The following is a 14,537-nucleotide window of genomic DNA, read 5'->3' as shown; positions in this document are numbered from 1 at the left end:
AGATTTTTACAGACTTTGTTTAATGTTCCTCGCAGACTCTTTAACTGAAATCAGCAGTTAACAGAATGTCTCTTGAGGCCATGTTTGTCTTTCAGTAAAAATTAGAAATAATTGCCCCAAAGTCCCTCAGTGTACACAAGTAACTATTCTGTTTTTTAAATGTGAAACTTACACAGTTTGTTTTAGGATTGGGCAGAGAAATTATGAGACACTTTGTTTGAGACAGGAGCATCTGACAGTCCTTTTCAAAAAGGGGTGAGTGAAGGGACCAATTCCTCTTTGTGGTCTGATTTAAATTCTCCTTATATAGACTTGGATGAAGTCCTGTTTCCTAATTGTCCACTCTTCTTGACAAAAAGGTTGAAGTTTCTTGTCTTGTTACTCTCAAACATATGAGGAAATAGGTGTTACATAGTATGCATCTCACAGTCTGTGCATTCAGTGGTTAAACTCTCAGCATCAAAACAAGCAGGTAGAGAAAATAAATTAGATAGAGCAGGTCATTGATTTCATTCAAGCAATTAGAGAAATGGTAGTGGTAAAAATAGTGGTAAAAGTAGTGTTTCAGCAACCTGTGATTGTGTATGTGTATTTGTAATTATGCTAAAGTGGTCCACAAATTACCTTTGCTACACTCCATTGGTTCTCAGTAGGGCATAAATCCAGAAGTGTTTGAACAATCCATTTAAAGTCCTCATATTGCTGATGGAGGCCTTCATCACCCTTTCCCTTATTTTATTGTTTTGATTTCATGTCGGCTACTGCTAACTAGCTCCATCTGGCTTCACATCCAGGCACAACTACACAGCAGATCAGCAGGAGCAGGTGGGGGGTTAAGGTACCTTTGACTCCCAGCCCTATATATGTAAATGTTTACTCACTCATGCCTTTAGTTTCTCAGACACAGCACAAAAATGGACCATCTCCCTCACAGATGATGCCAGATGCATGTATTTGATAGATATTGCCTGACATTGCCTCATGCTGTAATAATGTTGTCACGTAGTACCACCAGTGTTCAGCAGGTGTCAGTCAGACACCTTCCAGTCTTGAAAGCACAGTCCAGCTCGAAACTGAGGAAAATCCTTTGTTTCACTGAAGGATGTACCTCTACTTCCGGTATGTGATTTTCAAAATAATAGTACATTCTTAAAGAAAAATAAGTATTCAGTAATTAGGGACTGTTCTGTACTTATCAGAGGAGGGTGTGACTCTGGTGTGACTGTGAGGATTTTTTTTTACTCTCACTACCTTGAGCCTCCCTGAATAACTAGTGAAAAAGCATGACCCTCTCTCTAACCAAATTATTAGATTTTTAAAACTTACCATTTGATGTTAGAAAATTGAAAAAAAAAAAACATCGAAGAAGAAATCATGGAGTCAAAAAACCCTCTGTTTTTCACTTTTGACATGCATGCTGGTTAGTTAGAGCGAACAGTTTATTTTTGGCCAAATTTTACACAAGTCCTCATATTGCTGATCGAGGCCTTCACAAAGTGATTTTGATGAAATATCATTATTTTAAGCTCAGATGTTTTTTGTTTTTGTTTTTCTTTCTGATGAAAGCATTCGTTGCATACGATGTGTCCAAGGATGGTTGGATATTTAAGAAATTCAACAATAATTTATGTTTTTACAGTTTCTGGCTATAATAAATAATGTATTTTTGGCGATTTTAAAGAAAATATGGCTTCAAAACGCAAAAGACATGTTTTCTTAAAAAAATCAGCAACAAAATAAAATAAATACTAAATACAACCACTAACATTTGTATGCCCCTCCCTTAAGCCAAAACAAAAAACATAAATCCTTCCCCAGTGCTTAAAAAGTTATGATATGCCTCCCCCTTTTTGCATCACCTCCTTCACCTCCATAAATAACAAACAGCCCCTTAGCAGATATTTAATAAATGCTATTTACTGCAATTTTAGATCTGGAGGTATGAATTTACAGATATGAACAAAAAATTAGGAAACTTGACTGTTATGAAGCGATAAATAATTGAAATAATGGACTGCTTATCAAGATGAAGGAGTTTTGCATGTGGTAGGCTACAAGCAAATTATTATTTATCTGATGATTATGAATCTAGCCATAGTCAAAGCAGGCTACTGGATAGAATTCTCCAAAGCTCAGCCCAAAGTCAGTAAACTGTATTAACTTTGTAACTCTCAGACTGATGGGCGTTAGATAGTTTGCATAGTGTTGTGTTTGGGAACTGTACTTGAAATTTTTAAATCATGTATTACAGTTGGGTTGTTCTTTTTTTACCTAAAAGCTGTTGTGTGAGCAGGTAAAATGGCAAATACAGTTTTGTTTTTCTAATGCTTATTGTAAAATATGCTATATATGGCAAAATGTATTTATTGAACTATATAAATTTAAAGGCTTGCAATTGTGTTATCCAAAGGATTTTTTAAAAATCATTTTAGTTTAGCTAAAAAAAAAAAATCAGTGCTGTGTATTTGCAAGTGTTTTGTTGTGCTTAAATGTTAATGGTATGCTGCTGTGCAAAAATGTGTGTTTTACTGTGTACTTGTGTGAGGTAGAATGGAACTAAACTGGACAGAGTGACTAACTACACTGAACTTTCATGTGATGTGATGTCACTGAACTAAAATGAAATATCAGGTTTTATTTTGAAAACTAAAGGGGGAAGTATAACGTTTAGTTTGACGGCGGACAGCGGAAGTGTCGCGTGACTGACTGGGGTCTTGAACACATCTGGTAAGAAGAATCTTTTTTCTGTATTTTATCCATAAAAACACTCTAGTAAGTTGTTATTTGGTCGGTTTATCCTGGGAAGCGTGGAAAACTGTAAGTTAACCTCTGACTTACCGAGCCTGACCGCCGGCACTCTAAGCAACTCGTTAACTTGATGTTAACGGTCCCCGGCTGGGCTGGTGTTATAATGTCCCCCTGTGGAAACTGGTTGCAGCAACCTCAGAACCACAGGGAGGACTAAAGTTTGAAACCCCAACGTCAGTATAGAGTGGTGTAAACATGTTCAATAGATAATTTCGACAAAATTAAACGAAAAGCTCAATGTAAACTAGTACCTCTATCGAAAACGTATCTGTAGTTAGTTCGTATTTGGTCTATACATCAAATGCGGTGGGAGAGGATAGGTGAGGTGCAGCGGCGGTAAGGGTTTTAGCTAACCTCCGTTAACGCTAGCTGACAGTTCCGATTACTTTAGGGTTTCTGACTGTAACTACAGTCCCAGTTGAAATTAGATTGAAAAGTGAATTTAACTATGAAAGGTGTGTAACCAAAAGAGGACGTTTAGCCTTTGTCGGCGTTTGACAGCTCACCCTGTCGTTGGTGGTTTGGCTAACGTTAGCGGCACGGAGTCATGCATGCATCATCCGGACCGGCTGAAAGTGTCTTGTGTTTTGGCTTTAAAGCAACGCAACGCATTATATCGTCATCGTAAAAGTGACACATGTCCTGGGAAAAACTGTCACATGTGTCTCTAATTCGGCTTCTGAGCTCGACTAGCGAGTTTTACCGACTCTCTTAATTTGACGGGGTAATATTTCGGCGGAAGGGCGGATGCTGCTAGCTGCTTGTAGCTCGACACAGAGGGAGGACATAGTGGATTCCGTTGGGAAGAAGTCTATCATCGCCAGGCGGTTCTCTGGGGATCTCTCTCGGTTTTACGTGTAGGTTAGCGGTGTCACCTCTGGGATGACTCTTCCAAGGTATGTAGCTCGAAGTTGGGATTGTGTCAGAGGATGTTACGTAGTCAAATGATAGGAAATGGTCAACTTTCCGGCCACTGCTACCCTTCAGTTTGCCTGGCAAATTAGCTGGCTAGCCCGTTTTTTTTGCCGTGCAGATAGCATATGTTTGCTCAGTCACATCCACCAGCTGCTGTAACATCTTACTCAATTTACATTTCTCCTTTCCCTTCCAGCCTCCACGCCTCTGTGGATTTAAATTAGCCTGGAATATGAGCGGAAGAAGAAGATAAGCGGCGGCGGCTGGCTTCCTGCGGGATTTTACCCAGGCTCTTTTTTTTGTTGTTTTTCCGTAGACATGCCTGGTCTATGGAGCAAAGCTGAGCGAAGCTAGCTGGCCGAAAGTCCGGCTAGCGCAACATTTCCAGGCTTTTGGATGATTGTTTAGCTGAAGAGCTGATTTATTTTGGATCAGCACTACCTCCCCTGCCTGGGTAAGGAGTCAGCATGGGGGAGCCCAGCCTGGACGACTCCAATGTCAAGGTGGCTGTTCGTGTACGGCCCATGAACAGGAGAGGTGAGAGGGTTTCAGTCTGCTCAGATGTGGATTGTTATTGGTACACTGACTCTACAATAGTGCTGGAGATGGAGGCTGCATCTGTCTGCATTGTCTGAATTCTAGGTCAACATGATCCTTTGAGGCTATATTATGCTTTAACTAAATGTCAGATTTTTATTATTATGGATACACCAAAATCAGATTAACACTATTGTACATAGACAATCTCAGGTTTATATGATGCATAGACTATCACAGGTTAACTGTGAACAAACGGTGTATCACAATAACACTGTCCCTCGGAGGCTGGCTTGACTTAAGTACTCCCTGTTTAATTTTCTGGGAATGGGATGCCAGTCAGAAAACACCACCCATTAGTGAAATGAGCTGCAGCAGATTAAAAAAAAAAAAGTGGTCTGCCTGGTCTGGATGGCACATGTTCGTACAGTGCTGCCATAGGGTTTCCCTCATGGCTGCGTGCCATCCAGCTAGATTTAAAGCTGCTGTGTGAGATCCACTGTTACAAAGTCTAGACACTTTGGCTACTTTGCTGGCTGACACAGATGCCAATACCTTCTTGACATCATCTGTCACTTGCTGCAACAGTGGGGCAAGTCAGTAGTTTAACAGGATAGCTGTGGGTTGCTGTGATTTAATGAGGGCAACATCAATATGTTAGGAAAGCTCTTGTCGGGCATCAGTGCACTTGGTTACAGAGTTATCATTCACTAGAAAGTAAGTTATTCAGTGGTAATGTCTGAACAGGGGCTCTTACTCTTGTTATTGCTGCCTCACTAACATTTCACCAGCATGCGAGTATCTTCAGTCCACCAATCTTCCCTGGGCTGCTGCGTGTCTACACACTGATACATACCTTGTCCTCAATTTTAGAAAAGCCTGGGTAACAAAGGCGCAGTGTTACACAAATCTGTGTGCAAATGCTTCAGGCAATTATATTGCAACTTTTCAGTGCAGCAAACAGTAAAGGATGGATGACCTTTGCTGGTTGATTGCCAAGCCATGTTTTTGCCGTGGGAGACCATGTGTCCCATGAAAGGAGGAGGAGGAGAGCTGCTAAGGCATAGTGGTTGACCGACAACTGGCAGAGTGATTCACATGTATCTCTCTCTCTCTCTCTCTCTCTCTCTCTCTCTCTCTCTCTCTCTCTCTCTCTCCTCCCCCTGAGCCAGAGAAGTCGGTCACAAGACCAAGGCAGTGGATCGCCACACTGTTCCCATAGGCAGGGATTTACCATGGACTCTAATGTAGACAAACTCAGCAGTCATGAGGTTTTTTCTTAGTGAAAAAACTGAAAGGATAGACATTTGATTTGGACACACAAAATTCCATGTGTTTCTATTTTTGAATGACAATTATGAGTCCATTGACATTAGGTAAGTGAACTATCAAGGTTGTAAATAATTAGATAGAGAGAGAGGCCTTGTTCAGACTGCCATCCCAAATGATATTTTTTGGCATATCCAGATTATGTATAGATTGATTTTTAAGAAGTCTGGACAGCAAAAAACCACGAGTCAGATTTTTGCAAATTTGCAACAGACCACATTTGAAAGTGGTTTGAATTGCAGTCCAATTGGATTTCAACAGATGTATCTCAATCTTGATGCTCAAACCTGATTTAAAATTGTCTTTGAACACAACACCCAATGCCAGTGTCAAATCCAGAGTGGCGGAAGAGTTGAGCAGATCCATGTTGCTACTAGCAGAGTGCTAAGGAGGACAACCTGAGGGACAACAGTGTGTGAACAGATACCAAAATAAATTGTTAGGAGGGCAAAATGATGGACCTCCATTTCTCATGCTTCCATGTTGGAAAGCCGCATTACCAGTGTTGCCACCTTATTGACACCTAGAGTGTTACCACAGAATCCCATGGGGATAGGTTGATGATGTCTGGACACACAAATATGATCTAATTACTTGGAAATAACAGTGTGGACAGTCTGTCTTCAAGATCTGATTTGAGAAACAAATCTAATTTGCCTGCAGTCTTAACCTAGTCAGAGATGGAGAGGCTCAAGGTTAGCTCTGGTAGAATTCAGCTTCAGAGCAGGTGCATTGAGATTAATAGAGGTAGGGATTTACAGTAATACATTTCATTGGCCACATCTCATTCAATGGGGAAGTTCCTGATCTTTTCTAGTTGCCCATGTTCATTTCCTGCTTTCAGTGTGAACTCAGTCATTCAGGTTTCTTTCCAACTAACCTCACAGGTACAGGTGATGGCAAGCTGTCTGCCAGATTTACTTGACCGCAACACAACCTTTTTTTGGGTTCTCCGTCAATTCCAGTGTTAACTTAACTAATACTTTGTGTTTTTGTTTATTTTGAAATAACCATAATTCAAAAGCCAAAAATCAAATTTCAGAAGTTCAGTGAAGCAAAGTTTACCAAAAAGTCTTTTCTGTATACTATTTCCTCCCTGTTGCATCCAAGTTTTTAAGAGAAATAGGCTTCATTACTAGTATCTGTATGTCCAGCTTCACTGGTGCATGATATTAAACATGCAAGACTGTCAGCTCTGTAAACAAATGCCTGCATGTGTGTGTCTTCCATTGCTGAGGAAGAAAAAGCAATTATGATTTTGGTGAAGGGGAACGAGCAGGCAAATTGATGGCTTACTAAAGGCAGTGGGAAAGGGTTTGGAACCAGCAGTGCCACGTTTCCAGTAGTGCCTTTCTGATCCCTGTCTGAATGGAGCTTCTGTCCATATCTACCAGTTAATGTGAGATTTGTATGATTTTTAAATAGCCATATTAGCTCTGAGTGGACACAGAATTCTTCCATCACATGTCAGTTCAGAATAACTAAACCACCCCAGAAGAATTCCTTTTAATGCTCTTTTCCAGCTGCACATCGTTTACTATTCAGGCCTCCATGTATTCCCACACCTTTGAGCTGCTCAGTTCAGGTACAGCTGTTCCCCTGTCTTCTGCTATGAGGCAGTTGCTTCATGACACAGTAGCAGTAGTTCAGGGAAGAAAGGAATACACATTTGCATTCCTCACTCGCATTTCCCCAGCTGGTGCAGTGATTCAGACCTGCGATACTGAAATAATAAGCGGGCTTCTTTAACCTCGAGGGCACTGTCCCTGTGTATCCCAGGTTGGGGAGAAGAGGTGGTGTAGCTGCCTAGCTGGACAAAGGCAGGAAGGGAGTGAGTCTGAATGAATATTTGCTAACGTTGCGTAATGCTCCATGTTCCCATGGCTGTGGCCCTCGAAGAACAGAGCAACCCCAGGCGTAGCAACGGCAATACTGCAGCCAATGGCTGATGTCAGGGCTGTTGTGCCAAACCTCAGCACCGGTAGCCCAGGGAAGGACCACAGAGAAGGCCAGTGGAAAGTGGGAGCTGGTTATGGAGCAAGGAGAGGCAGATAACAATGGGTACATTTATCCTCATAACCTCACTGCATCACACTTTCCCTTCTGCTAAGCAGGAAGTACAGCTGCAGCAGTAGGGGCACATGGGTAATGTAGGCAACAGCCGAAAAAGAGAGAGAAAGTTCAGCCTCTCTGTCTGTGTCAGTCCCCCTGTTTAACTTTATGTTGTTCTTTCGCTTTCACTGTCATTTTGTCACTCTGTTGGCTCACTCTGCTTTTTTTGCTTTGTGGTGCCCTTGACAACAGAAGAATTGGAGGGTGATTCAGGTCCTCTGACCTTTGACACCAAGTTTCCATGGCTCTACCCCCATGTTCCTGCCAGGAACAGCAGTGTTGAGGCTCTCTAAACAGACAGTTTAGCCTCAAATCCCTAATGTTCCTGGTTTGCACAGGCACAGCTAGCTTCTTCTGAGACATAAAACCCCTCAGGTTGGGATTCCTCTATGTATCTCAGGGAGGGAATTGGTGGTTGACTTTGGTGCTGGCTGGGGAGTTAGAGGTGTCTACTTCTGCAGCCACTTTTAGAAAAAGTACCTTGTAAAGTGACTTCTTCATATTCTTTAGTCTACTTGTCATAGCAGCCAGATAAAATGGTAATTTGTATGTTTTTTAGGATAACATGTAAACTCACACAGCATGCTGACCACTTACACAACAGTTAAAAACACTCTGGGCAGAAACAGAGTGGGCAAGCATGGCCAGGTACTGTTTAACAAGGATGCTAAGTGCCTTGCAACAGCCTTATTGCCAAAGAAATAAGTTATCATCTGGTGAAGTCATCCACATTTAGGAAAGGTTTATTTAAAAATTGCTCCGTCTCCTATATACTGTAATCAACTGTATACAGTGCTAATAGTCTCTGATTGTTGAGAACCATTTCTTTATATAGAAAAAATGGCACATGTTCAACTGCTGACTTATTCATCATACTGTATGAGTTCATCCCTGCTTTCCTCTGCCTTGGTCAGAAGAAGCAACTGAAGTCATAAAGACCATAAAATGACACAGTAATACTGCTTTAGACAGTTCATGTAGAAGAAAGGAATTGAAACCACAGAATGTTTTTCCTGTCCTAACACATTTGCTGAAGTTCAAAATCCTCACATGCTCTTGCATGCTTGCTTCATAATGGAGAAATAATTATTGACACTCATCAGGAGCATGATTGTGTGTTAAAATGTAGCAGTCTATATGTAAATACTGGGCCAAATGGTGATGGTAAATACAATGATAAGATACAGAGTAAACTAATTCTGAAGTGCAGTTCAGCAGGATGGATGCATGTTTACATGGCAGGCTTGAACCAAGCCGCTAGTTGAAGGACATTATTTATTATCAGTGAGTCTCCTCTGCTGAAGTGTCCTTGAGTAAACACTGATTTGCAAAGAAAGGTGTGCTTTTCTAGCCTTGACCTCTGACCTTCCTGTGGAAGGGGGTAAAATGGAGGAGGATATCCCCACAAGGAGCAACACATGGGGGCAAAGAATCCTGAGTCCCACCTTTATCTTATCAGGTTAAATTGCATGAATTTATCATTGAGTTTTGTTGCCTGCTTTTACAAACAAGCTTCTTGATTGCAGAGAACATCATGTGGGTGACGTTACCTGATCCTGTATTATTGATTAGCCCACAGGCCAAGATGAAGATAGTATTGTCATCAAAAACAAATAGTATTACTGACCTCATCCTAATTATGTTATTATTGTAATTTAACAACCCTTAACAAGATATTTTTATTTTGGTAATAAAGTGTAATGGTGTTCTATAATAAATTTAAGCAAATGGCCCTAATAAAAGACACAAAGTATTTCAGTGGCTGTGGCCCAAACATTCACCAACAGTAAAAGACTGGTACTCTGCTAGTGGTAAATTTGCCTGCTCTACAAGAAACCTATTGTCATATACCTTTTTTTAAATGCACGACCAGTTCTGCCCAAAACTGGATGCCCAGGACATTCTGGCAGCACCTAGCCTGTGTGTAGACAACCATCATTAAGTCTCAGTGGCAAGACAGATGAATGGAGAGACTTACCAGCCTAGTGAATTTCCAGTGCGGTTCATGTTGTTATTTTCCAATGCTTCTGCTGGTTACTTTCACGGCAAGCCTTCTATTAGACGGTTATATGACTGACTCAGCTATGAAAACAACATGATATGTAGTGCGTTATACTAAGAACATGTGAAATATCTATTAAAAGTTACCAAAAAGAGATCAGAGATTCACTCTGTACTCATGCATTCATTGCATTTACAAGTAAAGCACTTAATTTCTGATGGAACAGTGAAACTGTAGTTGGTAAAACTAAAACTACAACCTTGATGAAGTACCCTCAATGTGTAGCTACATGATATGCTCACTTGTGCAGCCGATCGAATACCTGAGTGGACAAAACGTGAGGACCACTCTCTATGCTGAGTTGGAAATGGCCAGTTTGTGTTCTGAAGGCCAAGTGTTGCGTCATGACACAAACAGGCCAGGGTCAGCATGGGAGGTCCTTAGTCGTGTGCATGTATGCATGTGAGAGGGAGGGAGAGAAACCTGTACAAGTCCTGTTGTATTGATTAGCTTAATGCTCACTCCAAGGTAAAAGGTCATTTTCTGTATTGGCGTTTCCCGGCCTACTCGCACATTGTTTGAAGTTAATGTTCCACAGGAAGCGATTGTGCTAAATAGCCATTTAACTTGTGCTCTATTGAAACCATTAAGGAACACTATAGAAACTTTTTGTTGTGGGGTTTAGTGCTTCGGCTGAAACACTATGTGTTGTCTGATCCACAGAAAAGGAACTAAACACTAAATGTGTTGTGGAGATGGCGAAGAACCAGACCATCCTCCATCCTGGCGGAGCTAACCTGGGCAAAGGAGACCCCAGGTACGTTTTTCAGAAGTTTGACTACATTTTGTGTCCACAGCAACGATTTACGCTCATCACACATATCTGTTTAACAACTTATTGCCTGTTAATGTACAAATGTTCACCCTCCTTTGATTCTTTTTTCATGAGGGGTACAGTATAGTACAATATACACTGATCAGGCAAAACATTAAAATCATTGGTGGGTAAGTTAATAATATTGATCATCTCGCTGCAATGCAATGTTCTACTGGAAAACCTTGGGCCCTGGCATCCATGTGGATGCAACTTGATGCACTCCACCCACCCAAACACCATTGCAGATCAAGGACCCCCTCATGGCAACAGGATGTCCCAAAATATTATAAGGAATAGCCTGAGGATATGACAAAGAGCTCAAGGCATTCACCTCATCTCAAATTCCCCAAATCCCTATCTGAACAATGATTTGGGATGTGGTGGTACCTCAGAGGTACAACAATCCACGGTAGGGCCTCCTTGGATCAGACCTGGCTCTGACCTGTTGGTATCATGGACACAGGACCTCTGGGGGATGTCTTGTGGTTTCTGGCACCAGGGTGTTGGCAGTAGATCCTTTGAGTCCTTTGGGTTGTGAGGTGGGGAACCAGCACATCCCACAGACACTCGATCAGATTAGGATCTGGGGAGTTTGGAGGCCAAGTCAACACCTTGAGCTTTTTGTCACATTCCATAGGCCATTTCTAAGCAGTGTTTATAGTGTGGTATGGTACATTGTTCTGCTGGGGGAGGTCACCCCCATCAGGGAGTGCCGTTGCCATTAGAAGGTGTTGGTTGTCTGCAAAGGTGTTTAGGTGGGTGGAGCGCATCAAGTGGTATCCATATGAATGTCAGGACCCAACGGCTCCCAGCAGAACATTGCATTGTAACAGGATGGTCAATGTTATTTACTTATTTACAAAACTGTTCAAGACTAAGAATATTGAGATGTGAAGCAAAGACACTGTGTGAGGTGGCACAGGTGCATGCAGGTGTTCTGAAAACAACAGAAAGTTACTTATCGTAGTTTCTCCAGCGTATCAGCACGCACAGCTCATGGAAGCACTTATGGTACTTTAAAACTCTCATCGTCCAGTTTCTGCAATTTGCATAAAATTTTCATAGTTTAGTCAAATCTAAAAACACAGACATGTTACACATATCTTTGGATCCTGTATGACTTGAACTTTCTGATGATATGATTATCTCTAATGATATGTCCATAGCAAATAAACATTTATCAATCCACCTCAGATTCATGGAAAAAAAGACATTACCTAAACAACATTATGTCTTGAAAGTTTCAAAGTAATCCAGTCATAGTTGTCTGAACATCCATTGGTGCATTGCAAACAGGAACTACTCATAGCTTTGGCATACTTTTAATGGTGTCAATACAGTAAGTACTCTCAGCCATGGAACTCTGCAGCTTCTTATGAGCTGTTACAAGCCCTTTTCTATTGCCCTCACATAGACACTTGAGTTTTAGGTGGATTTGCACCTATGCTTTTTTTCTTCTATTCTTATTGTGGTCTGAGTGATATTCATTGCCTTGGAAATTTTCTTGTATCTTTTCCCTGATCGCTACTTTTAAAGGCTGATCTCAGAATTGTTTGGAATGTTCTTTGTCATCATGATATAGTTTTTTGGCAGGAAGCTGATTAACCAGCTGCTGGGCCTCATAGAGACAGGTGTAATTCAGCTCAACTCACTTGTTTCCTCCTCTTGGTTTTTACTCTGCTTCCATCCTGTTATCCAGCTGCTGTTTGTAGGTAAAGCTGAATAGTGCTTGGAGTCTTGAGTGCCTCTGAGGCATTAGGAGGTGTTGGGTTTGGTTGCATCGGGCAGAGCAGAAGAGTTTTGCTGCATGTACATGCAGTGTGTGTGCATGTGTGTATGTGTGTGCATTGTCAGGGAGGTGTTTGAGGTAGGGAATGTTGCAGTAGTGGTCAGACCTAGCAAACTGTTGTGAATGTAACACCCAGAGGACTAACTCAAGTTAAACAACTCATCTGTAATGAAAAAGCTGTCATACTTACATCTGCTTAATTTAATTATGTAATGGTACAAAATCGGCCAGTAGGCCATGCTTAATAACCAACCCGCCATCTTGGAGGAAGCCAGCTGTGTCGGAAGAAAGATCTCCTTGTGATTGGTGGAGCTGACTGCAGATTGCCAGATCAGAAGTAGTGAATAAGGCTTGCCTCAGACGACAGCAGCAGCATGTGTGTCTGTGTGTGTGTCAGAGGTGCCTGGAGAAAGACAGCAGCAGCTAGACAGAGGCAGACAGAGACAATTATACATAAAAAGACAGACTCCACTCCGCTCTTCTCTTCCCTCACTCCGTCGGGTCGTAACTCCCACCGCCTGGCTTCCTCCCTTTTTCTCAGCTCTTCCGTTTCCGTGGCAACACAGGGGGAGGTTAACTCCGGGTCGCCGCTGGTGACCGTGAAGCCCCTTCCTTGAGCAAGGAGACGATGGAAGAGGGGGAAAACCACTCATTTACTCGAGCATCTGTCGACCATAAACTTTCCCCAGTGACTTTTATGGAGGACTAAACAAGAGCAGGGCTGTAGTTTCTCTCTCCGTCTCTCGGTGACAAAGGAGCGAGGAATCAGCAGGAGGATGGGATGACTGACTGCTGCCCTCAGCGTGCAGATGCTGTTTTCATTTTGTTTGTTTGTTTTTCATTTTCCCATTTGCATACCGTTTACACTGGATGATAGTCTTCTACTTAGCATTGTACCTGTTGTTAAATAGGCGAGGAAGACTGGAGTGTGTGTGTGAAGGAAGTGTGCCATAAAGTTAGGATGTTGCAGGTGCATGGTGTTTGCTTAGCTAAGTGTATTACCAGCCCTTGTTTAAAACTGGGAAGACTATCTGCAGAAGATAACATAAAAAAGAAAGTGCAGCTTCCTGACTGAATCCAAACTCTTGCACACACTTAGGTGGTGTAATATCTGCAAAAACGACAGACCCTTTAATTAAGAAGATGCCTACATTTAACTGGATTCTCAGGTTATTAAACCACCAAAATGTGTGGATTTGAAAGAGAGGTGTTCTTTAGCCCCAAGACGGCAGTCTCTTAACAGAAAACAAGTTATTCAATATACAGCACTTTAGATGAACAATGAGCAAAGGAAGGATTGTTGTTGAAGACTGTTGTTTAATTTAGATTTTCAGGCCCAGGCAGGTCCATAATGTTACATGTATTATGTCCTCTGTTTTGTTCTGTTGCCATGAACCATTTGCCACTATTCTCTACCATCTCAAATGCACTTAAATTTTGTGGTATTCATTTGACTCTACTGTATCTTCCACTTGCCAACAACAGAGAGCTGCATCTTTACTCACTTCCAGGATAGCCCTCTGATCCTCCCCTCCATTAGCGTATTTCTACTTTGATTTGCTTTCAGTTTCTCTCATTGATTGGTAGGCATCTGTAAATGGATATTTACCAAGGTCCTTGGTAGTAAAGTCTGAACACCTTGTAATTCTTGCAAAGATGTGAAAACAGTTTTTTTAAGCAATAAATTGCTAAAGAGCTCCACTACAGCTGAGTTTTGCGGCAAAACCATTGTGCGGAGCAGAAGCTAGCCTGAAGATGGGGCAGGGCATTGGCTCTTTATACAAATGTGCTGTAGGAAAAATGTCCTGGCTCAGAGGTCATGTAGCCCTGCCAAAAAGATGAAGCAAATATTCCTGGCAAAAAATAAGTCATTTTGCTAACACAACTTTTGCTGCAGGGTGACATTGTCTCCAGCGAGGCGCTGAAGGGGCCGATCAAATACAGTGGTGTGAAAAAGTGTTTGCCCCCTTCCTGATTTCTTACTTTTTTGCATGTTTTCCACACTTAAATGTTTCAGATCATCAAACAAATTTAAACATTAGTCAAACATAACACAAGTAAACACAAAATGCAGTTTTTAAATGAAGGGTTTCATTAATGAGGAAGAAAAAAATCCAAAGCTACATGGCCCTGTGTGAAAAAGTGTTTGCCCCCCAGCTCCTGTTAAT

At 41.6% G+C, this 14,537-nt stretch overlaps 1 protein-coding gene across 6 annotated transcripts in view; it reads left to right on the top strand.

Moving 5' to 3' along the window:
* The first annotated feature begins 2,686 nt into the window (after positions 1-2,686).
* Positions 2,687-14,537, top strand: part of kif13ba (kinesin family member 13Ba) — a 48,455-nt gene continuing 36,604 nt past the window's right edge. For 5 of the 6 annotated variants that reach the window (XM_050052778.1, XM_050052705.1, XM_050052855.1 and 2 more), the window contains exons 1-3: positions 2,687-2,727; positions 3,920-4,260; positions 10,427-10,520. In XM_050052778.1, coding sequence (XP_049908735.1) covers positions 4,191-4,260; positions 10,427-10,520 — 164 coding nt within the window. In that variant the 5' untranslated portion in view covers positions 2,687-2,727; positions 3,920-4,190. Of the gene's footprint in view, positions 2,728-3,583; positions 3,705-3,919; positions 4,261-10,426; positions 10,521-14,537 lie in introns of those variants that run through there. The other variant, XM_050052535.1, reaches the window with a different exon arrangement.

Source organism: Epinephelus moara, chromosome 1, assembly GCF_006386435.1.
Source record: "Epinephelus moara isolate mb chromosome 1, YSFRI_EMoa_1.0, whole genome shotgun sequence".
Classification (NCBI taxonomy): domain Eukaryota; kingdom Metazoa; phylum Chordata; class Actinopteri; order Perciformes; family Serranidae; genus Epinephelus; species Epinephelus moara.
This window is presented reverse-complemented; position numbering and strand designations above follow the sequence as displayed.